Source organism: Sylvia atricapilla, chromosome 4, assembly GCF_009819655.1.
Source record: "Sylvia atricapilla isolate bSylAtr1 chromosome 4, bSylAtr1.pri, whole genome shotgun sequence".
Taxonomy (NCBI): domain Eukaryota; kingdom Metazoa; phylum Chordata; class Aves; order Passeriformes; family Sylviidae; genus Sylvia; species Sylvia atricapilla.
In genome coordinates, this window is record NC_089143.1 from 45634784 (window position 1) to 45661086 (window position 26303).

At 42.7% G+C, this 26303-nt stretch overlaps 1 protein-coding gene across 6 annotated transcripts in view; it reads right to left on the reverse strand.

Annotated features, from left to right (window-relative positions):
• EPHA5 (EPH receptor A5) overlaps nucleotides 1-26303 on the reverse strand; it is a 202402-nt gene that overhangs the window by 132326 nt on the left and 43773 nt on the right. For all 6 annotated transcript variants that reach the window (XM_066317757.1, XM_066317758.1, XM_066317754.1 and 3 more), the window contains exon 3: nucleotides 19112-19775. In XM_066317757.1, coding sequence (XP_066173854.1) covers nucleotides 19112-19775 — 664 coding nt within the window. The remainder of the gene's footprint in view (nucleotides 1-19111; nucleotides 19776-26303) is intronic.

Sequence of the window (26303 nt, forward strand, 5' to 3'; positions counted from 1 at the left end):
GGGAGGGAATGAGAGCAGACATGTACTCGACAATTATAGCTGCATTTTGAGCAGCTCCAGCAAAATGCGGTGGTGTGTGCGACAGCAGAGAAGAGCCAGAGGCACTGAGGAAGCCAGGTTTCATTCCACCTCCGATCTCAAGGGGGACAGGGGCAGGAGGCGGACACAGGAAGACAAGGGAGGAGGTGAAAATGAAGAATCCTATTTTTGCACTTTAAGAGGAGCTACGGGTAACTCACTTCAACATGCACTTGGTTCACACACCACCTGGGGAAGGAGCTGCATGCTCTCCACTCCTCTATCACCATCCCAAAGCAGAAAACCTCCCTGAGGCATCTCCTCTCTTCTGCCTCAGCATTGCTCTGCTCCAGCAGCACCACAGCACTTTCCAGCCACTCTTCCCTCAGTTTTTTTCCTCCCCAGAGCAGATTTTTAATAGAGGAGGTCACCAGAACCAGCAGAAAACGTTGACAGAGGCCAAGGATCACAAAGCAACAGAACATTTGCCACAGATAATTTATCACAGCTACACAGTGGCACTGCTGAGAGAACGCACACACCGACTTTTGCCGTCTCTGTCTTTTGATTATTAAAAGGGCCAATTAGCACATAAATTGAGCTGTGAATACTGAAAGGGATTTGAAAACAGTAATAATTAAAGAGCAGGACAGTAACTGGGCTCATGAGCTGCCCCTCATCTTCCCTGGCCTGCTTGCCAAGCTGCTCACATATCAATGGAAGAAAAGCAGCAGTGCTCATTAAGTGCACCGTGGTACTCAGGAGCATCCATGCCCTGCCAGCCCCATGCTTGCTAGTGCACAGGCTCCCTGCCCCTTGCTGAGAGACACAGTATTTGTTTGCACTTCTCTAACTTCACACAGCACTGAGTCCCCAAGGAAACTTCTCACCTCCACCCCTCAAAACACCTCAGGATCCACAGGTATTCCCTCATCTCAGCTAGATGGTGGGACCAAACCCTGAAAAGGAAGGGTGATAATGCCAGGGAGAGGAAAAATGCCAAAGCTCAGCACCCCACCCGGCTTTCCCTATGTCAGCCAGTGACTAATGAGGAGTATCTAATGGCAAACGATGTTCTCAGTCCTTAAGCTGCTCCCCAAGGAAACTGTCAGCATCTTTTATTTACAGACTGACGACAATCCTTAGGGAAAACAATGCCGACTCCTACGTGGAGCATGGGAAATGTATATCTTTTTAATCACCGCAGCACTGATTCATCTTCAAGGCTGGTGCAGTTTCCGCTCTTTGTTGCTCTGAAGCGACTGCAGTGATACAGCTCCCCTGTGAATACCACTGCCTCCCAACTACAATATTTACTATTAGGATGGCTAAATACACTCACTGACATGCAGGCAGCTCCATCCTGACTCCAGGGGCAAAGTCCCCTCAGCTCTCCCATACAAGGAAGCTTACCAACGAAGGGAGAAGGAAGACGCACTCACCGTGCACTGAGTGTAAAGGATGACAGGTCCACAAAAGTCAAATGAACAAAGTTTAATAAAGAAGTCACCAAGATTTCCATGCATGTTTCATATATATGAATTAGACCACCAATCAAGCAATGATTCCTCATTTGAAACCTACCAGTTTGATTACTTGCTATAAAAATTACCTTTGGCTAAAATGAAGGAAAACCAGAATACCACAGGGAAAAAAAAAAAAAAAAAAAAAAAAAAAAAAGACTGGAACTTATTTAGGAATAAACATTTGTAATCATGAAAACAATGGCATATTTCTACTCCATTTAGCACTGCGTGATACCTCTATGTGCCAGGCTGATGCAGCTACAAAGCTCCATCTCCCAATGCCTTGCAACTTGCAATATCAAGTAGTGCCACTGATACATCCTTGTTGACAAGATCAAAAAGCAAGGCTCAGCCTGTTACATAGCCAAGTCCACCAAAACAGGAGCCAAAAACTCACAAGTAAGGCTTAAAAGAGAGTAAGACTCAAACCTATAAACTCTTTCAGACACGCTGCAGACATCTAGAGCGCAACAGAAAGGCTGGGGTTTTTCTGTGGTCCTACAGAAAATACAGGGCAACTAATACCATGTATGGAATCTGCCACATCAGTTTCCTGGTCACCTCTGACGTTAATAACTTTTAACAATAAAAGTGAGAGTCCATCAAATTCATGCAGGCAGTAAACAGCTTTGAAATTAGTGTGAGCCAAGTTCCCTTGAAGAGAGGTATATGTTTGAGAGAGACAATTACAGAAGAGCCAAGCAGATTTATATCTGCTGATTTAGCATTAAATCTCTTCAGAGCTTTTAAAAACACTGAGACCTTATTAAAAACTCGGTATTTTTATTTTGCCAGATTAATGACACTTACAGTACAAAATTCAATCTGTAGTTTCAAACACCACCAACAAACACAGCTCTATCTAAGTGTAATTAAAGAACTAGTCATCATTCTGGAGAAAATTTCTGGAGGCACACCAGCAAGCTTGATAAATGAAAGGAACTCACCCTCACATGGGAATTTGAGAACATATATTTTATGATTTTTTTTCCTTTCTGTGTACAATGAAATATCTTGATAGCATTACATTATAAAACAGTTTAACTGAAGGGACTGAAGGCTCACAGCAGGATTCACTTCCACACGCTAATTAATTATCACTTATTGGAGACTTTGCGCTGGTATGTTTTGGCTGCAGAAACTGCAAGTCTGAGAGGTTTTGTCTAAACAGTAGATTGCCAGTTTTGCACTAAGTCAGGAAGGGTTTTTTTTCATTTTTGCTTGAGGGGAAGAGATACAGTCCTGATGTCACAGAGGCATATTGCTTTGTAAGGCACAGGTCCACTTTCACTCTCTTTTCAAGAGACAATCAAATATGTAGAAACACCATGCACAGTGGCATGCTATTTTAAAGCAAACACTGGAACATGTATTCAGATCCGGTGCTTCAGCAAAAGAGAAAAGGTTGCAAATTACCCTTTATAGTACGTCAGCAAAGAGCAAAATATTTAATCCAGCCTTGTCCAGGAGAGAAGACACAGATAGTACAGTAATACCGTGAACTCTGTAGTGGAATTTCTACATTTTAAAGAACTCTTACTTCTCCAATAGCCTAAGATATAACAAATTAAATACTCATATATTGATGATGTTGTCCTGCCTCTAGCTTCCCTAACCTAGTTGGGAATATCCTGTGGACTGTAAGAACATCTAATACAAAATGTAATGAAGTGTTTGACTGAACTAAGTTGAAATCCTGGCCTACATATATGGAAAAAAATCCCCTCAACTGTAAAAGACAAATCACATCACTGAAGCCATTGCCAGGAAAGCGAGTCACTTAAGATCAGCTAAAATACAGAAGACACATGCCTACACTCACTAATGAGAAGGAATAGCAGTCATGTATCTGCACAGGCATGCACTTTAGAAAGTACAGTACAAGACTGGGAAGCCTGATTTTCCACTGAATGAAACATGATTTTGGCAATTCCTTTCTTTGTTTTGCTCCCCATTACCAAATGAAAATAATGACATCCCCAAGGTACAACAGATATCTGATCTGGTGACAAATGCCCTGGAAATTCCATCCCAGAAAGGCAAGTATACAAGAAGCATAACTGAGACTGACTGCTCAGTCCTTTTTTCTTCATCATCACCTGCAAAACTCCCTTGTGTTTGAAGAAGCTGTGTTAGTGCTACTAACATTCATGTTTCGCTGTTTTAAAGCCCAGGAAATCCTACATTTCCTTACTGCCTTTTACAAAAAGCTTTTAAAATAGCTTTACAAACAAGCTATTTACAGCAGGACCTGATACTTTAGCCTTAAGAAATGAAGATTCAAAATATTTTCAAACATGGTCATTTTAAAAGCATCTAGGAAACTTTAATTTCTTGCTGCCATTAGAAAATAAACTATCAAACAGAGTCCGAAACAAAAGGAAAGATGATAAACCTGAGTTTATGAGGTCATTTTTCAGGAAATCACACGTCAGTCCCACCGACCACCAGCGCTACATCCTTCTTTAACCAGAAGATGTAAAACATTTATCAGATAAAAATACAAGGAAAAGATACAACAGAGCACCCACAACACCTGCCAAATGCCACATCAGCAGGTTGCTGGGTGTGCCATGTCCCAAACCTGCAGCTACTCGGTGGGACAGACCTCCCCTCCTTTGGGCACAGCCTCAGGTGTACGCGTTGTTTGCATGTTTAAGGACATCTGAAACAGGCAGATTCTCAAGTGGCTGGTTATACCTGTGTGGCTGAAGCAAAGATAATGGGCTTTTTCCCTTCCCATGCATACTCTCTGATTTCATGGTTCTTTCTTTACTCATGGTGTCAGACAGTTGTGGCAATAAATAGCTTTTTCTTGCCTTCAGACTCACACGCACATAGACCAACTGCTCCAAAACAGAAATACAACTTTTTTTTTTCTGGAAAAGCTATGGCTTTTGTTATATTCTGGTACGGACTGAACACCATTCTACTTTTTCCAAGCAGTGCTCATGTCATGTAAACCTAAGAAAAGGGAGAGGAGGAGAGGGAGTGAAGCTCTTCTATTATTTATCAGCCACATAGTCTAGTGTTTGCCCCCACAAGCTATTTCAGAGATCTATGCATGCAGCATCTGCAGAAGATTTTCTCTCATTAATACTTTCAACCAGGATGATTTACAACACAACACTAAATTTACGCACCACTGAAAGTTGTGAATTTTTGGGTTTGTCCTCAGAAGTTATTCGGAAAATTAGATTCCTTTGCCTTTATGTCGTAACAGTGTGCTACAAAGTAGGATATATACGCTGCACATTTATAAAAGCTCATAAGTTATTGATGTGACTCTTAAAGACTAAGGCGATAAAGCCATTCCACTTTTGGTGATTTACATAATTATATTTTAGGTACATTTTATTTATTTTTTCTGTTGCCTACAACCAACTTTTAAGGAAACATTGTGTGTATTCCTTTTTGACTGGAAGCAAACAGAATTGCTCTACAAATGCAGTTTTTACACAAGAGCAGAGGTCTCTCGACAAGAATCTCAACTACTTGTTTAAAAGCAGTGGGTAATAATCAGGAGAAAAGAATAATACTCATCATCACCTCTTTACAGTCCTGTGACTGCTCATTTGTTTATATCACAACATCATCTAAATCAAAGATCACAGACATATGCTTATTGTTTGACAGATAAGTGTAATTTGGGCACTTATCCACCTGCCTGTTCTTGCTAAAAAGCTTTTTCCAAATTGCCCCAGAAAGCCCCGGACACACCAGGGGTACTCGCTTTCAAAGCGTGTGTTCCTTTTCTGTTATCTGACACAAACCAAACATTGCGTTCTGCATTCCACTGTGAAAATCGTGCCCTTGGAATCCCCCTCCATGCCAATCCCCCTCCTCCGGGAGGAGGCAAGCAGAAAAGCAGTCACCTAAGCCTGTTCCTCCTAAAGAGAAAGTCATGAGAGAACAATGCACATACAAAACACGAGGGGCAGAAGGGAAGTGAGTCAGGGTTGCCGGAAAATATTTACTTTCAGATTTGAACACAAAGGAATCTCAAGCATTCCTTGCCTGTGCAGCTGATTAGTTGCTGCAGGCTATTTAAGGTAGAAATCTGCCATATTTATCCTCCAGCCATGTCAGTCCAAGTTACTCCCCTGGGGCTCTGACAGCACAACATCACTTTCCAAGACATGCCCAGCTGTGAAAGGAGGCTACCCCATCCTGTATTAGAAAGGAAGTTTATGCCTAAATCCTTTTCAAGAGAGATGAGAGAAATTGCTAATGATCTCGAAGCAAGGATGGCAGAAGCAGGAAGCCTGAGCCTCCTAGCTCCGTCAGAATCAGTTTGTAGGACCTTCACCAAGTCACCCAGTTTTGTGTCTCAGTTGTCCCTCCTAATGCCTATCCACACACCTTAATACACGTGTGTATACAGCTGACAGAAGGCTGGGAAACTCTTCCAGAAGGCAGCCAGGATAAAGTGTCAGAGCTTGAAAGCAGCATTGAAACATGTTCCCAGAGATCTTGCCGACTAATATTATTCTTTCAGTAGGTGTGGCAGCAGAGAGAGATCACCGTGTTTTCCAAGGGCTGCTTTGGAAGCTATGCCAGGCACCTTCAACACAGTAATCTCAGGACTGACCCAGCCTCCTGAATGCTGGACAAAGAAGGCAGCAGGACTCCAGGGGTGAAAATGAGCAAGGATCAGCTGAATCACTTCACTGTGTAACTCCTCCTCCTGAATGACTCTTCTCTAGCGGACACACTACCAGCCGAGGATGAGATACTGCTGGTTTCTCAAACTGAGAAAGGAAAGCCAAAGCCTCTGCACCACAAACACAGCTTACAAGAGAAAGCCACAGCTTGGCAGACCTTCTGCAAACCTGTCAGCCAGTGTTGGTACCCTAGAGCAGGGGTGGGGACTCTGGCACTGCAAAGTAGCCAAATGCAGCTCACATTTAGCCCTTCTGCCTGAAGGAGCCCTGCTACAAAGAGCCTTCCCTGCCACAAACATGAAGGTGGAAATTGAGATGCTTTAGATCTGTGCTGGGGTATTGCAAGCAGCCGAAGTACCACAGCAGCAACACAACTTCAGCACTTTATGCCTGCAATGAAATATTGCTGATAATTAGCACTGAAACCACTACTGCTATAAACAACTGCACTACTCTTGTCACTAGTGGGATCCTCAGTTTGGGGCAGCTTGAAGATGGGCATTAGTAAAATCATCTTGTATCTCCCATGGTCCTTCAGGTCTATGCCCAAGCAAGCCAGGAGTTCAACATTAAAATTATAGTATTTTTGACACCTGAAATACTCTCCATCAGTATCAGAGTGCCCAGATAATTTATGTATCACAAATATGATTTGGCAGGATTAAATTTGAAAATGATATATCAAGGGTTTGTTATTGGAAGGGAAAACATTTGCAGCATACAACAGACCAACAGAAGAAAAGCCTGATTGCTGTAATGAATAATGCATATTGCCTATGGTACTAATTAACCTTGTACTCCAGTAAGATATTATGGAACAATAAGGCTAATCTGAATGTGGCCTGATGCTCTTCTCAATGGCATCTACAAATCTGTCTTTGAAACATGTAAAATTTGAATTTGTGAAACCAGAAGCCTTTGCTCAATAAACTTTCTGGAGTATTTTTGTTTCTCTATACTCATAGCCCACGCTGTTTTCATGCAGCACACAACACTGAAGGTGACACCACGACCAGGAATGTTCCAGCTCGGCTTTTCATGGGCCCTCATCCACCTCCAGCATCATGCCAGCAATAACATGGTGCCTCCCACTAAATCCCACAAAGCACACTCAGTCCGTACAGACAGAACTGCAGTGTGACTGCTGGGCTGCCTCTGCTTCTTCCCAACCAGAGGGGCAAAATACTTACAGTAAGCTCACTGAAAATGAACACCACAACTTTAAGCTGGCACTTTTATGTCTCCATCTGAAAACATTCATTCTAGTTTGAGCTGGTCTTGCTTTTCTTGTAAAATACTCATTTTCTTCCTAGCCCAGAGCTACACATGGTATTAAATACAGATGACCCATTACTGGCATCGTGGTTTTAGTTGTGTGCACAGTGCCCCGAAAGCACAGCAAAATGACCTATACATATCTGAATGACTGAAGACACAGAAGGAGTCATGCACAGGTATCTTGATAAACACTTTTTATGTCAGTTGATAGAGTCATGGAATCAAGTTTGCAGACAACACTGGCCAGCATTTTACACACCAAGGTCTGATCTAGTATACTCTTTTCTAGGGAAAAAAAGCCAAAACCAAACTAAACCTACAACAACAACAAAACCCCCAAACAAACAGAAGAAAAGAAGAAGCCACCAAATCAAACAGTCCCACAATATTTTGGAAGGGCAGGATTTGGCAGAAGGCACTTCCCCCCCATCTACCAGTGCACTTCAGATGCTCCATTTCAGAGCCAGTGCATGACCCAATGCCTTCACCATCAGGAGGACACAACTCATCAATGCCATTAGCCACACTCAGAGCTCAGTCAATAACGAACTCACACAACCATTTCACTAGTCCCCGAGCTCCAGATTTCCAGCTGGCAGCCATCCCACACACCCCAGAAAAAACACACAAGGAGATATCTGACCTGACTGCTGAGTACTGTGTTACTGATGCATTCAGGAGACAAAAGCCTGAAGACATCAGTGATGAGGGTGCCGAATGCAGAGCTCTTGCTCAGCTGAGCATACAGCAGCACCTTAGGAAAGGCTTCCTACAACGCACCATGTCCTGCAGCCAGGCTCAAGGGTTGCTATGGCATTTTAAACTAATTAGAACGAGAAGTGACTCAAAAGTTCTTCCTTACTCTCTTCAGTGGAGAAGACTGCAGAAACAGCACTTTAGCCTGAGTCCTCCTGCATTAGATGAGAAAAAGAAAACCACAAAATGCCAGGAACTCATATTTAGAAAGTTTGGATGAGATCAGGATCAGACCACTTGCTGACAAATAGGTCTGAGTTACACCAATTATCATGAACTAAATTTCTTTCCTATAGGCTGTGTTCTGCTGGCAGTCAGCTCAACATTTAATAAAGATCTAGGCCAAGAAATCATTTAGTTAACACATCATAGAGGATTATCATCTCCCTCCCACCAAAATCAATGATAAAATCCCCACTGACTACAGAATGCAAAAGATCACACTGCAACTCATTTCTGCCAGGAAACCTGCAACCAGATGTATCAGTCTGGCAGCACTACCCTGCAGCAAGGTCTCTCAGTGTTATTTCTGCCAGGCTCACTAGTGCAGGCACCCACAGGATGGCTTCTTTCTCTCTCTAGTACTAGCTAGACTCTCAATCTGGACCGAAATGCCTTTGCACATGAGTGATCGATTGAGTCTCTCGAGCATAAGCTTGTCTCCACATCAGCCTGTGCGGGCCCACGGTGCCCTGACCCGAGCCATATCTGTAGGCATTACCCCCGTCTAAATTCCCTGCTGACGCTTTGCTGAAGGATGCTACTGCTGTCACAGCACAGGAGAGGGTCCTAGCTGCCGTGACACTTCATTTGTCTGGGCAGCAGCAATGCCTGGAAGGATGACTGCCCTGTTTTAGTGGAAGTATGCAAGACAATCAAGGCCAGGCAAGCAAACTAGTTTTGACACATTAAATCATGCTTGAACTGTGAAAGCAAAGAAAAATAATGTAAAAGCTCTTCTAAAAAAAAAAAAAAAAAAAAACAAAAAAAAAAAAAACTTAAAAAAGAAATCTTTACAAATAAATAAATAATATGGGCCAGTCTTGTGCACAGGGAGGGGAGAAAAGCTTTCATCTGAGCCTGAATGAGGACTTTGGGTAAGCAGAGAGGGAAAGATTATTTTGCAAGACAGACACCTGCCTTTTTTTTCATAGGTTTATAGCCATTTCCATGCCTTTCACTTCTAGAAAGAGTCTCTTGCTGATCATCTGGTCTGGCAGTGAAAGAGCATCAACTGCTTGAGCAAAAAGCAGACCCAAAATCAGGTAGGACAGGAAGAGTAAAATCCCATCACCTGTCTGCTTATCCCTTACCAGTACACTCATATGCCTACAAACATCCTAACCAACATCTAACTTGGTACTGGAGGATCCCATGACTGTTTTTGCCACAGTTCTTTGTGAGCCTTAAACTACTTTTGCCTCAGATTCCCTCTGCAGGCACTTTGCTCTCGACATTGCAGCCTGCAATGACAACACTCGGTCTGCTGCAAGTCAACCAATGCAATGCAGGAAATCCCAGCAGCACAGGGTCACAGGGCATCTGTGGACCTTGGCAATTATCCATGGCATCTCCCCATCATCCTGGACCTCTTGCTCCCTGCTGTGTATTTCTTCCAGTAATTAACATGCTCAATTGCCTTGGATTTATTCTAATAGAACACTGGCTCCTGTCCCAAGATTCCAACACTGCTGTCGCTTCTTGAACCTGTGCAGAGCCCCAGCAGTAATGAAGTCCACAGTCCTAGCTCTATTACTGCAAGCTATCTGAGAAGCAGTTTGGAGCTGGGAAGCTGCAGCCTGCAGGTTGCTTCCGCCAAATTACAAATTAGCACATTCCCCATGCTCTGCAGTAATTAAAAAGCTTCCTTTCCAGGCAGCTGTTGAAGGCAACACTGTGACCTCTGTCACCATTGCAATGGGATGACAGACTGTCCAGCTCAGTGTAATGCACTATTTGTGGAATTAGTACTGCACCATAGCGACTCTTCAGCCCATGCAGGAGACAGTAATTTCACCTGGGTGGCAACCATCACTTGGATTCCAACAAAGATCATGTGTTGGCTCCCTAGACAGGCTCACTTTATTCAAGTAATACCAGTCACACACGTGCAGAGAGACTGGACAGTCTTCTAGGGCAGGGGGTGCTTCTTTATATATATGCAGAGGGTCTCGTACTCAATAATGCTGAGGTTTTGGCAGTGAAATGGACTCCTAGGCAGAGATGGATTTCCTGGCACAGCTGCCACACTAGGCAGAGCCTCTGGTTGATGTGAGAGTCCTGTGCAGAAAATGTGACTCCAGGCCAAGTGATTTTTGGAAAGAAAGCATCTAACTGAGGTAAAAAAAGCACACCCTTTGAAATGAAAATTTCCCAGTGAATCCACCTGGAGATGAATGATCTTAAAAGGGTTTTAGGTTAGTCTAAGAGCATAAAAAGTGCACATGAGATCAAGTACAGCACTGATACCCAAAATCCTGGTTCAGGTTCTAGTCTCTGAATGGCAATGAATAATTCAGTCTCCAGCCCAAGGCTGTCGTTTGTAAAACCATGAATAGTGACTCTGACCTATTTCATAATGTGGGTAGGTCAGGATCCAACAGAGGAAAGCCCTTCTCATGACCTGGAAGCAGTTTTAATAGACTGCATTAACTATTTATTTCCTCACACTGAAACACCCACTTCTCAAGTGGCAGCAAAACTACTCATAAACTAGTCAAAGCCTACCATGAGGACTTGGCTCAGGATATCCTTCCAAGTGTCACTGCAAGAATAGGTCACATCTCAAGTCAGCACTACCTCCAGGGCCACACTGGTCAGGCAAATCTTCCAGGGAAGCTCCACCATCAGTATCACAACAGGCTCTGAGAGGACCATGAAGATGCAAATGAAGATGTTCTGCTGATGTGTATCCTCTCCCACCCATCCGGCTTCCAGGAATATAACTGTGGGTGGCAAGAGGAGGCATGCAGGCAGGGATAGTCTTGTTTCACTCTCCCAGCCAGGGGGTTTGTCCTGATAATGCCACTTATCTGCAGCTATTAAAGCCTGAATTTTCAGGAGAAGGGGAGTAGAACTTTTCTTGGCATTAAATTGATTGACTGTCATTTACAGTGAGAAGAAAGTTGTCATTCTAAATCCCAGTTCTTCAAAGTTCAGCTGTTTTTTTGGTTATTTTTTTAAGGACATAAATTTATAAAGACAGGTGTATGAAAGTAATAAGGGACATCCACAAGCCTGGAATTGCTTCTTTTGTCTTGGGGTTTTGGGGTGGTTTTTTTTTTTTTTTTTTTTTTTTTTTTTTTTTTTCTGTAATCGGTTCTGCATATACATTTTGGGGTTTATATAACACCTACCCATCTCAGTTTGCTCCGGTATTAAAAACCTCTTAACCACCCTGAGGGAAATCAAAAATGGAAGCTCATCACAACCATATTCAATACAAACTTAACCCTGTGTTGGTCACACATTCAATTCTGTCTATTATAGATTTAATTTCTTCAGTGACAGAAAATAAGCAATCTTCCAGCAAAATAAATGAGTATCTCTTTTATCATGAAGAGCAGATTAATCTCTTTCTACAGACATATGTATCACAGTCTCTTTGCTCTTACTTCATTCTACTGAACCTTGTAAAGGATGCAAGTTTATTCCACTAAAGAAATAAAATAAAACGTAAGCTGTGAATCTGTCCATACAAGGCATGACTGTATCCCGCTTTTGTGGAGCCTGGATTTCAACCTCAATTTTAACCCAGAGCAAGTGAAAATGGTCAAGATGTAAAGCATGCAGAGAGGAAAGCTTATTATTGAAATGTCAACACATCATTAACTACTGCTAAGTGTTTCTAAATGAGAAATACAAAACTGAAAACCCAAATTATGAGCAAAACAGTGAGAATTCTCAATGAACACAATGAGGGTTCTGACAAACAAGCTCTAGCAGACCCTTGGCAGTTCAAGTGGCTGCAGCCACCCTTCTGCTACAGATCACCATCTAGGGAGAGTGCCACCAGCCCAGGACATCAAGACAAGCACTCCATCGATCACATCAGTCATGGGCAAACCATCCAGATTTACAGAGCCAGCAGCAACTTCCAGCACTGGGGCAGAGTGGGCAGCTGGGGACAGCCATATCTTAAATCAAGGCAATTACATTCACTACACTGCCAACAAGCATTCATGCACTTTATCCTTAGTGTTTCTCCAGAGTCTTTAATTGTTTCTAAACCCCACAATTAATAAATGAGCTGTTTGCAAGCCATTCAAAGTCGAAGGCAGCAATCAAAGGAATCTAACCATACCATGGCCAGCACTCCTTTTGTCCTGCAACACCTCTGCCATCCCATAATTTAACAAATTCCCTAATCTACCAGCGGATACAATATCTTCAAGAATGATAAAAACAAACAATGGTACCATTCAAGTAAATACCATCTAGTTATCTAGGACCAGATAAAAAGCATACCCTAAGATCTGTCCCAAAATATCTTATGGCTAAGAAGCAAACATGACCTTCACAGTTTACACTTCTGAAGACGTTTCCAATCCTTATTTTATTTGCACTGTTCAATCTATACTTTGTGAAGGGAATAAAGTACTTCTTAACTGTCCTTCTGAAAGGTGACTGCACAGCAGCCAGACTCAAAGAACATGAAGGTTATGTTGGTCAAAGTAGCAGCCTAAAAGCATCCCTGCAGAACGAGGAAAAGATCTTCAGTCACTAGGGTTATGAGTATACAAGGTAGTGCAGAAAGTTACAGCTCATTAGTAAAGCATAAAGTATTGCACAAAGATGGACACCGTGCCTCCTTTAATAAGGAGGGCAAATATATACACACAGAACAAAACAAAGAGAGTAATATTTAATCAGTCCTGCTGCAACACAATTTTGATCTGTGCAAAACATATCCCTGCTCTTGTTAATTATTTCAGCTGCAGAACAAAACACCAAAATATATACATGCACACACTTCTCTACAGAATAAAACCCATTCTCTCTAGTGACAACTGCATTTTGCATTCAAGTGACTTTCTTTACATTTGAAAAGAGAATACACACTGTGTGGCCAAAAATTCGGCTAGTCTGACACTGGCTGGGTTTGTGACTAATTAAAATTAACTAGGTACTTCAGCTCATAATTATATAAACACCTAGCATGCTATATTCCCAGCCAATTTGGTTTTAATCAGAAAAACGTACAAGTATGAATGATGGGCAAAGAACTCCCTGGAGGGGCAACTGTATTTCCAAATTCAGTATTCTCCATATACCAAATATTTCCATCAATGTTTTTCTTGCCATGTAATCACCTCCCAGTAGAACAATTAAAAAGAGATTTTTTTTTTTTTTTAATGCCTGGACTTTGCTTGCTTTCCACTCCACTAGGAAGGTAAAAGCACACTTGCCTTATCCACCTGAGTCCCAGCTGGGAAGTCTCCCACAAGACAGGCAGGATTTAGCAGTACGCTGCCTTTCTAGCATAGGTAATAAGGAGAAGAGAGAGAGAGAAAAAGACAGAATTCAGCCAACATGAGGCAGAGAGGCAGGCAAGTTGTGGAATGGACTGAATAAAAGTTGTCCCCCTAGTGCAGCTATACCAGGTGTAGAAACAGTAACACTGTCTGCTCTGGAGCAAAAGACCTAGTTTCAAAATAAGGTTGTGCAGCACCCTGTTTCCATTTCTAGAAATAAGGGGATAGGGAAGGCAGTGGCTGAGGTGCTGCACTGTATCACCTGAGAAAACCACACATAATATGCAAATACACTTTTCTTTATTGTGGTATCAGTTATCTGTTTTATTCACAAGTGAGGCCTCGGGGCTCAGAAACACAAGACTCATAAAGCAAGGTTCTGCCATCACTCCATTTCTAAGTCCTCAGCTGTCTCCCAACCCTCCACAGATGGTGCCTTCTGCTCCTCACCAGCCAAGGGTCACTCCCTCTGCCTGCTTGCTCCTGCACAGCTGTAAATAAACAATTGTCCCTGAATATCCTTCTAGTGCCTGATCAACGGGATGGCAATCACTGCTCTGGGAAAGTGCCTTCAAACAGTCTGCACTGATTGCTCTGCTTTTGGAGGAAGATGAGTAGCTCTGCTTCACCTCCAATCAGCCAGCAACAAAATCATCCAAGAATTGATTCAGCAGGTAAACTTCTAAGCTTTATAAGCTAGATGTCAGTTAGTTCTAATTAAGCCCAAAATAAAAGACCTGGGAACACAAGGTTTTTCTGCAGCCCTTGTTTTCTGTAAGAAACTCATTTCTCTTGGCAAGAGCTCAGCTGAATCACAACACAAGTAATGAACAATCAGCAAAAATAAATATGGTTTTGTAAATGCACTAAGGTATGTTCAGCAAAGTTGATTCAGGGAAAAATAATCAAACAAACATCAATATTTAAGACAGCAGAAGTACTTGAAGATTCTAGAGATGTTTTACAAAAAAAGAAATTAAAAAAAAATCCAGGTATTTTTTCTGGCAGCTGCTCCTTTCTAAAAGCACAAACTATATCCCATCCCATCTTTCCTTCAGCCCTCAGTTTCAGTGTTCTTCCTCAGAAGACACCAAGGGTAAAGAAAGGTATCACTGAGTTTTCTGCCATTATTTTGTCCACCTCTAACATCTGTAACCTTGTCTATACATTCTAGCTAGCTAAAACCGACTGTACTGCTTTTGATGTCTCTTCAAGTGGCAGCATGTACCGGTTCTTGGAGAGGAGAGTGTCATGACCTCCTGAACTCATTACTCACCTTTTCACTCTGGCTCTCCTTCAGCGCAGTTTTTCTTTTCTTCCATTTTTCCTTTGCTCAAATATTTAATTAATTTTTGCTTCAGCTCTGAAGTAATCTGAAAAGAGACCAGGCTCTGCAAAATCAATTACATTTGCAGTTACTAGCCTGCAGCCCACTGGAGACTAGCAGGACCTCATCACTGCAAGTATGTTTGACTCTCATTAGCTTAACATGTCAGCATCCCCTCTCTTCCAGTTGCATGGGCTCAACTGTCTTTTAAAGGCATAAAAATAAGTATTTATTGCTGCTCACTGAAAACATTTTGGTCTGAAGGTGAGGATGAATACAAAGAGAAGTGCCAGGAGGTGCCCTTGTCACGGTATTAATTTCCTACACAACCCCAATGGTGAGTGCTGCTATTCACAGTAAGCAACTAAAACTGAAGTTACAATAAAACTCACCTGTGCCAGTGCAGGAAAAAGGAAATCAGAGACTGGGCAGATAATTTTTTTTTTTTTTTTGTCGAACCCATAAATGGGTAAAGGCAGAAATGTCAGTGGCACTACACCAATTTTTGCAGAATTTTAGGATCTGTCCCTCAGCTTTGATTGAGTACTGCCTGCTAGGGCAGAGACCACCATTAGGAGACCTGAAACTGGCCAAGCAGACTTGAAAGTGGGCATTTTTCTCAGGCTCCATTGAGAAAGCACCAGTTGAACTGAGGCAAAGCCCATAACCATCAGTCCTTTAGTGGTACCAAACCACCACTCTGGAATCCAGCATGGAAATTCACAGGGCAACTGCTTTAATTTCTCTTATTAAATAGTACAGCAGTATATTCTTGTGAATAATGAACCTTAACACTGGTCTTTTACAACCATGTCCTAACACAGTCACAATTTACCTCTAGCTGTTCCTAGCAGTTGCGGATAAATGCACCATGTTGCCAAAAGAGGTGTAAAAATCCAAGTAGTTCGGGTTTTTTACAGTAACTACTACCTAGCTGTCTATATTAATTGAAAGAATAAGCACGTTATATAAGGAGATTAGACCATGTCATATTTACAACCTCAGAGTCCCCAGTGAGAGAAATTGCTCAGCTGTTACTGTCAGTGCCTTCTTCAAACAGGAACCCTGCTGACAAGATGATGAATTCAGAACATCGTTGCCAATTAATGATTTGTAGGCAGACGGGATTTCAATAGTTCCCATATGTTTGTGAGGATGACTGGGATTTACATCACCACTAATAAAAGAGTGTAGTCTGCTCTGTCCAGATGTGACACTAGAGATCGGAAAATGTCATCTTTGCAGTAGAAATTTTAATAAACAAAGCCAGGCTCTTCTGGGTTGAAAATGTTTCCCAAAGCATGGTCACAAAAACCCTGCATACTAAATGAAAGCAAACTGGGAGACCACTTGCAAGATACACCCAAGTGATTTACAAACCAAAGGTCAGAAGTTATTTAGGTGTTTGTGAAAGCTACCCAGCAGAGTGCCAAGACCATCATTATGTCAGCACGGAGTGCATTTCCTTAGCATCAATCAGACTGTGAAAAAAAGTTCAGCATTTACAAACACATATGACCTTTCTTGATGTTACTTACTGTGCTTAGGGATGCAAAGTTTAACTTCACTGTTCTAAGAAGACAATCTCGTCTTTGTGAATGTAACAATAACCAAACCAGAAAGCATTTGACTCACACGGGATATTGACATGAACATGCTCAATACAGACCTCTTGAACTGCCTGAGGCTGAATGCCTCCTATCAACAGAGCATCTTGGAGCCAGCCAGCACGGAATGCTTGGCACAATGACCTGGGTTAAACATAGGACATCCAAATGGGGCTCTCAAACAGAATTTGCTACAGGCACTCAAGTCCCATCAATTTGGTGATGGAATTTAGGGCTATCCCACAAAAAGGAATTACTGGTTTTAATACCTCTAGAGCAAGAACATGATAAAAATCCTGTCGAGGGTGGAGGCTGCAGATGAGGTAAAGACCAGTTTATGTGGATATACCTTAGGAACAGGATAGGGATACACCACCACAAAGGATCTTTACCCTTCCTAATTATGATCACAGGCCTACCCAACACAGTCATAAGTTGAGAGGCCTCATACTGTCCTCCTGATTAAGAAAAACAAATTTAAAAAAATCCCAACCTATACACAAAACCAGAAAGCACAACATTTAATCATTAAGGTCTTCTGAAAGCATGTCCCAGATTTCTATCTTAACACTGCCAGAGATGCAACCCCTCTACAGGCAGCACAACTTCTTCGATGATAATCTCAGGTTTCTGGTTTAAATATGTAGTTCTTTGGGTTTGGTGGTTTGGTTCATAGTTGTTCTTTTTAAGGGGGGTGGGAGTGGTTTGTGTGTTTATTGTGGGTTTTTTGTTTGTTTGTTTTGTGTGTATATTTTTGGGGTTTTTTTGGTGAGATCACTAAGAGTGCTCTGAGAAATGCAAGAAATGCAGCATCTGAGGACAGGACTTGAAAGGTGGCTAAGAGAGGACTCCTTTCCTCCAAAAATTCTTATAGATGGACTGACCTCAGTGTCTACACCTAGCACTAAACCAGCGTCTTGTCACTTTGTGACATGGTATTTTCTGCCATAGGAAGCAAAACCTCGCTGATCTATCGACCAACATCCCTCCGCGGCAGTCTGTATTGCCTCAGCCTGGGATAATGTTGATCTTAGCTCCCCCACTGCACTGTATTAAACATTGAGTCAGTCTCTTCTCTCCCCTAAAAGGGGGAAATATCTTTATTAGCACAAGAAAAGCAAAATCAAGACAGATTTCACTGTACTGACCACATCTGTAGAAAAAGGAGACTGTTCTGGTCAAGAACCCCACTCCACATGCTGTTTAGTAGAGGTTTCTCCAACACAAACATTTCTCTCAAACATTACGTTTTCTCTCCATGTCAGCCTTTGAAGAGATTTGAACTACCTTCAGGGTCACAAGCATGTGACCAAGGACTAATGGATCAAGGCCACAGTTAGCTGTGGATATGCACTGATCTATTCTTTGTGCCACACTACAAACACCAATAATGAGTGTCTGGAGTGAGGTGAAGAGAAAATGCAACACAGACTTCAGCTGAAGTGGAATTCCTCTGCCTTCCCCACAGTATCTATTACTATACGTTATTATGTGCCTGCAAAGAAAAGCCAATTAAGATGGGACTGATAACCAATATATATTAATTTTGCCAAAAGCAAACTGTATTGAAATCTTTATTTGTTTACCCTTCTCTTTTACAAGCAAATTAGTTTTAGGCTACCTCTTATATATTTACAGCAGAACGGCAAATTTTATAAACGAGCATGTAATACAGCAAACCATAAAAAGAGTTTACACTCAGAGTAAACTGTTGTTCTTTGTAAGTATTCTTTTTAAGGTCTTGAGCTTTAGACACCCTAGATCTCTTGCACAAGGCCTCTGATGATTCAGGAGACCTATGCTAACCAGGAACTTGGGAACCTCAGCCAGCTATTTGTGGGAAAACTTCAGCACATATGGAAGCATTTTATCAGTGAGGCTTTAAGTTTAACTCTGAACAGCTGAGCAGCTTTGTATTAAATTATTTACCAGAGAGGAAAAACAATCAACTCACACCACATCAAATACCCAGCCCCCCACAGAGTGATAAAGACAGAAAAACACACTCCTTCAAATATGAAAACAAAATGCATCTTCTATAGAGAGATTAACTTCAAACATTCCCTGGTACAGTCCAGAAAAAAAGAAACCAGGCTTCCAAGATTCATAAGGAAACCCTGATACTGAGGAAAAATAACATAAATCTCTAAATAACACATAGGACTTCAATTGTCTCATGGACCCAATAGTACAGTGCTCCAAAGTAATAGTAGAAAGATTCCCCTTGTTGGCAACTCTGTAAGCACCAGAAGCACCTGCATATAGGTGTCAAGTGCCACGACATCCAGCCCAGGCCTCTGTCTTCCTGCTGTAACACTTACTCAAAGGACTTCAGTGGAAGTGAGAACTTGACCCACCACCGCTGTCAACTCAACCAGGCACGGAAAACAGGGAAGAGAAGAAAGCCCAACTGCACATCACCTTGGAGGCCCAGCACAGCGCCCTCCCTGCAAACCCTTACCTTGGCAGGTGTTGTTCTTCTCCTCATACCCTGCCTTGCACAAGCACTTCCCGATGGGCACCAGCCACTCCCCCTCTGCACTGCAGTGCATCTTCGGTGCCTCCTCCGTCACCGAGTGGTTGATGCAGACCCCCGACACCTCCAGGAGCTGCGAGGAGTCTGCTCCCGTGATGGTGTCAGGGAAGCGGGCCAGGTTGCGCACTACTGACGGGCACTTCTTGTAGTACACGCGCACGGAGACCAGGGCGATGCAGGCTCCCACGTCCTGGAAAGCCAGGTAAAATCCCTTTTTGGTTAGGGGCCCAACGTCTCTCACCTCCGTGTTGAGCTTCATTACTCTGTCGCCAAGGTCTAACTCCGTGAAGCTCTCATCAGCAGCAATGGTGTCAATCTTGATGTACTGGTTTTCTTTGATGTTCCTCCCATCTTCATCATCTGATTCAAAGTAATACATGTTAAAAGTCTCCTTGCAGGTCCCAAGTCCTCCTGGAAGGCTGTTACAGTCCCTCAGGGTGAATTTGAGCTCGATGAAGATGCGGGATGCCCCCTCATTAGAGATCCAGCTGGTGAGAAGCCAGTTGTTCTGATTCTGTTCCATTACCTTGCACACTTGGTATGTGTGTATCGGAGCGTAGTTTTCATCCACCTCACCAATTTCTTCCCACTGTAGGAAAAGGAAAAGTATCTTTTAAAATGGTCACAACTCACATAAACTCTTAGCTTTCCCATCTAAGATTATGTTGGGCTCCAGAACTCAGGACTTTTTGGGGAAAAAAATGTTTTAATTGCCAAGTTTTTTGTACTAGAGACTCAATACATCCCTGATAAAGCCAGATAAATTATCCCTTATAAATACAAAAGGATGCTAGTTAATACCCTTTGTTTTAGACAGTTCAGAAGTGGGAAAACATATTGCTGGCTTTGTCCTCTAGTATTCAGTTAGGAAACAAAGCAAAAGCAGATGGGGCCGTTTCTCTGGGCTTTTCCAATATATCCACATAGGAGAAAAAAAAAATGCTATTTACAGTTCGTCTGTCCCCATGCCCCCAGGCTCCTTTCTACCACATCCTCAAATCACTGCCCCACATAAGGAAAACCACACTTCTACAAGCTATTCTCCCCCACCAATGCCAGCATGCCAGAAAATCAGTGGAGTGATACATGAAATAAACGAGCCTCTGCTCTCCCCAAGTGTGCTAGTCAGAGTAGTTCTTGCTCATGCAGAGATTATTTCCAATACAGGTTACAGGGATCTGCAAATCCTGTTTATGTGCTACACACGTTTTTAAGTAGAGCTCCAGGCAACTTTATGCAGCTCTTTGTGGGAATTGTAACAACTGTTTGTTCACTTTATTTTAGCCATGCTCTGAAGGGCATCACTTGGAAGAAATGCTTTTTCCTAATGCAGCATGGAGTCAGCAGCACCACAACTGTGCCTACAATAGATACACATTAGCATTTCCTCTGCTTTTGACAACCATAATGCTGCATTAAGAGATTAGGTTAACCATCTAAGTGCAGCAAAGAACCCAGGAGAGCCAGTGTTGGTCTCAGTTTTGTTCCCTTCTACTTTTGACCCACTCGCCTGCAAGGGCTTCACTCCCAACGCCTCCTCCACCCTCTGCTCAGCATTGCTGCACACACCTGGTCACAGCTGCGGATGCAGCACAAAGGAAATGCACAGAGCATAATTCAAAGGTACTCCCGTTTCAAGCTGCATATCTTCTAAGGGCCAAAGGCCAAATTTTTTCTTTGGAAATACAGTTTGAGATAAAGTTGAGTGTTCTCAGCCCAGATGTCATTACTGCAGAGCTGAGATAGAACACCCTCAGAATCAATGTAACAAGAAGATTTTTTTTTAACGAAATGTTCTTACTTTTTAAATTAAAACAGCAGCAAGAAGTGACATGAGAACATAACCCAACGGTACAGTCCAAAATTAATTATAAATACCACCATCAGAAAAACACTTCTTCTCCTCCCTCACCTGGGATGTGAAAGTGAGGCTTGTGCAGGAAGACATACCCACTGTGATGTGCAGAGTTCACATCTACCATCAGTCTTCCAAGTAACAAACCTAACCCAGAGATATTTTTGCCATGGCAAGCAGTACTTTCATTTCTAACCCTTTTTTGTGTCTCTGGGTTTAAACGGGCCACAACTCTACTGTGATTAAGATGTAGCACCACAGAATTAGACAAAGATACGTCTGCAGTGAAAGCCAGGCAGATCTGCACAAGATTCACACCTAACTTTAGGAGAGCCAATTAACAATTACCAGGAGAGTCACTGAGAAAAGATACAGGAAAAGCATGCAACACAGAGTAATTCAACAGCGAAATTTTCTATGTTCCAGTAAATAGGGAGGTTTTGCTATATGGAATTGAAAGCAGAAAACCACCATTTTTAAACTAGGATGGTTAATTTAAGTGATAAATATACTTTATGTATATGCTTCCGAATGGATTTGTCTAACATTGTACTAGTTTCAGCTAGGATGGAGTTAACCCTCTTCACAGTAGCTCATATGGGGCTTCCTGTGGGACTGTGCTAGAAACACTGTTGATGATACAGAGATGTTTCAGTGATTGCTAAGCAGCACTTACAGGAGTCAAGGCCTTTTCTGCCTCTCTCCCCATCCCACCAGCAAGGAGGCCGGGAGAAGTTGGGAGAGGCCACAGCTGGAACACCTGATCCCAGCTGGCCCAAGGGATATTCCAGACCATACAGTGTCATGTTCAGCACATAAAACTGGAGCAAGAAGAAATAACTAGGGACAGGAAGAATCATGGCATTTGCTTTCCCAAGTCACCATTATATGTGAGAGAGCTCTAGTTTCATGGGGATAGCTGAACACCTGCCTGCCCATAGGAAGTGGTGTTTCCAAGGAATTTCTTGGATTACTTTGCTTGTGTGCATGGCTTTTGCTTTACCTATTTTAGTGCCTTTATCTCAACCCGTGAGTTTTCTGACTTTTACCCTTCTGATTTCTCACTCATTCACTGCAGGGGAAGTGAACGTGTGGCGGCTGTGTGACATTTAGCCACCAGCTGGGGTTAAACCACAACAGTCCTTTCTGATGGCCAGTGTGGGGCTGGAAGGGTTTGAGGTAATGACAGGTTTGATTCTGATGTGCTAAATTGAATTTATAGCTGTTATTGTTGTTTAGCTATTCATTGACTGGCTCCTGGGCTTGCCATGGGGCTTGATTGCCTCACTGCACAGCAAAGCCTGGTGCCTGTTAGTGGCTGCTCCTTGCTTCTGCTGCTTGCTGAGCTGCTCACCATCCTACTCTGCTGGGCCTGGGAACATCAGTGGCATGCTGGCAAATGCCCAGGACGTCACTGACACTTCCGTGATGCTGGACATGCTGGAACTGCAGTGTGAACTCAAGTTGACAGGAATGTGACCTGAGGATCAGTCCACATGGGAGAACAGCCCTTCACAGCTGTGGTGGATACATTTATGCTGGAGCAGGTGCATTGCATTGCATCCACATCTGTGGTTATGTCAGTGCTGCAGCAGGTACACCCCTGAAGAGACCATGGCACACAGATAAGGCTCCGCTTTGAGCAGGTAAAATCCTAAGGGACTGAAATCTGCGGCTAACTCCAAAAGGGAGCAGGGGCAAGGAGAGGAGTTCATTGCAACATTAAAACCAAATGGTCTGGTCGAAAGGGCCCATGGATAGAGACTGTAATGAAAACACCACCCTCCTTACCTGGAAATGGTTGAACACCAGCCAGCCCATGGCAGTGGTAAATTAATTCCTTGATTTGCTGTGCTTGTGCATGCAGCTTTTGCTTTACCTATTTTAGTATCTTTATCTCAAGTCATGAGTTCTCACTTTTACCCTTCTGATCTGCTCACTTTCCAGTGGGGAGTGAGAGAGGGGTTCTGTGGTACTTAGCTACTGGCTGAGGTTAAAACATGACACTATATAAAGTTCTGTATTTATAGAAGTGGTGGTGATTCTCCATTTGATGAAAAGGAAGAGTTACCCTCCACTTCCCCCAACCCACACGGAGATCCCTGCCAAATCAGCCCAGAGGACAGATGAGCACATCCCAAAATAGTCCAGGAAAGACATAATGACTTTAACTTTGCTTTTTTCTGGCTGAAGGTCAGAGGATCACTTGAACAACTGCTCATGTCAACAAGCATATATGAGGAAGTGTTAACTTCCAGCAGGAAGTGGTGCAAAGCCTTTCAGGACTGAAAATTGCTCAGACCAGTTTTATCAGATAGGGATGTGTATGGACAGCCACAAGGTACACAGTATAACTCTGTACACCATCTAAAGAGCATCAATGTGTATTTCTTTCCTAGAACTGACATTTACAGTGACTGTCATGTTGCAGTAATATCATTAGTGACCTAAGTTGAAGGCATGCTGAAAAGCATCACTTGACATTTTTCATACTTGCCAGGTCAGTTTTCCAGGACCCAACTGTGATGCTCCCCAGAGTTATGCAGTTAAGCTCATTTCCACCACTGCTTCAGGAGCTGTGCTTTTGGGAGTGAGTACAAAGTTCATTTGGTGAAAAATTAAGTGCAGTGATTCTAATGGTTGCTTTCATGCACTGAGAGCACTAAACACCATGAAGAGAAATGTCCAAGCACAAAAACATCAGTGAACTGAGCTCGAGTCTAATCTCAGCTGCAAGAAATGGCACACGGCCTAACATCTCAGGCTTCAGGATGTGCTGCACTTCCAGCACTGCTCCCCAGATCAGAGCAAATCCTGTCATCACCACCTGCCATCAAACCTAAAGCAATCATCAGAGCATGAGAAAGGGCAGGTGCTAATGAGCTAAGGCTGCTTATCTCTGTATAATCCTCAAGGGAAAGTCAACCAGATTTTATCAGAGCAGCCAGTATTTGGCAAAATCTCTGTTCTGTCATTTAATCTTCTTCTCTCCTATCTACATGTAGGACTACACCATTTCTTTCTCTTCAGCTGGATCTGCCTCCCCCCAGAGACTGCAGGCAAGCTGCCACCCTTCTGCTTTTACTTCCCTCCAGGAGATGGAGATGGCAGTAAGAGCCCCTGCAGCTTCTGCCTGGCCCAGCTTCCTAGTCACTACAGACCTCAGACAAGTATTTCAGCCAACAAAGAAATACAACCCAGAGGATGAAATGCAGTGCCTTTCAGCTAATGAGAAAGAAAACACACCACATTAAAGAGACAGCATCTAGATGAAAATTATTGGCATAAAAAAAATTAAGTACAACTGAAAAATTGTGTAATGTTATAATTCCTCTCTGCAGCACATATTTTTTGAGATATAAATCAACCCCATCTGCAGGATTAAAACAAAAATGCAACCATTAATTTGGTGGTAAATGTTTTCTCTACATCTTTAATAGCCCTAAGAAGGAAAACACAAATGCATTTCAATGGCCTGATGTTAAATCATTTATAGAAGACCTATTTCTGAATCAGAAATTTCCAGCAGACTACTGCTGGCAAGTAAAAAAATGCAGCTCCATCAATAGGAAGCACACAGTTCATACAGGCTGTCTGTCTATAGAAAGGCCAAAGATATCACACATCTAACTAAAGATATAAGAGTTAAAAAAGCATTCAGTGGAGCAGCCTTGGGTTAAATGGACAATTTTAAAACACATTCACCAGCTGTCTGCTACTCAGGCTTCTTTCTAATCTCAGAGATTCCAGGAGTGCAATTTGCTACCACAGCACAGTGAAAGGCTGCTGCCCCAAAACCAAATACTGACAGCAGGGATGAAAATTTCACGGCTTTTGTTTATTTGGTTTTGAGGGGATGAGGGGGTTGCAGTATGAGTTTTTGTTACTGGTCTTCACTAACTCATTCACTTTCTTTAGCATTCACTAACGCCAGTATAGACATTTCAAGTCTTGTTCCTAATTCCACAAGCTCTTGCACTGCTGAAAAAGAAATCAGGCATTTAGCAAAATCATAGGTATCTTAAGAGGGAAAGGAAGCTTAAGGACATTAAACTAAGGTGTTCCTAAGAGTTACCTGAAACCTTCCCAGCAGGACTCCCTCACTCCAAGGGCTGTGAATCTGCCTCTTTTCTCACTACATATTTCACAGGCTCCATGGTATGAGAAGCCTCATCCTCTCCTATTTAATTTTTCCACCCCACCACACAGAGCTCTGCAACATATGCACATTAACTCAGGTATCTGCTGGCACAAAGATGTAAAATTAGAAAAGGATTTACGTATTTCACCTTTTTTTCTTATGGAAAAAAGCAAGCCTGGCACGTATCTCTGATCTCAGGCTTTGACTGTGTGAAAGCATCAAAGATACCCTATGAGCTTTGCCCACAGAGGCAATTCCACCTCAAAATACTGCTGTCAAGGACACCACGAGCACATGCTGGTGCAGAGGACAGTGTGGCATGGTGCTATGCAATCCCTGTGCAAAGTGAAAAGGGGACATCTGACGCCCTTCCAGAAGGGCAAACCAGCCTGGTGTTCGGCTCAGTACCATTTATCCTGCCTTTCACCCTGGTAATATTTGGGGCAGACTCTTCGATTTCCTTTTATGCAGCTGATGTTAAGACCTGGCTGCCAATCAATAGCCTCCAGCTTAGCTCCCTCACAAATGTTCCCTCCCGCTACTCAACTTTATCTTGCAACCTGCTTCTTCCCTCCCATCACAAAACCCAAAAACTTGTGGGTTTGTTGTTTTGTTTTTTTCTAGCTGCCTGCTGGTTTCCACTTGCTGTCATATTACACAGTTAAAGCAAACAAGCAGCAGGCTCTCCTCTGCGCAGTTTCAGTGACTTCAGGGAGGTCACATAAGGCTAAATCTCTAGTGAAAGCCAGGCAGAGCACCACGCATCTTTTCTTCTGCACTGCAGAAGGTTTTGCAGGGCTGTGCTAGTTGTAAAATAAGGCTGACTTTGTCACTATCTTGCCTATTATAAAACAGCACTTACAAACAGGCCAGTCCCTGTTTCAAGGACTTCAGATCCTGCCACCAAATACTGCCAGTGTTATCAACAGAAGCTGTGATATGTGGCATTGCTCAGATTTTCAGCTTGGGAGCCGTATGATTAAGCAAGAGCCTGATTTTGCTGGAGGTGTTTCAGTCTTCATTAAATGGGTTTTGCTTGCTCAAAGAACAAGAACACAAAACACCCAAAAAGTCACCTTAACTGTTAGCCTCCTTTACAGCAATGCTAACCTCAGGATTGG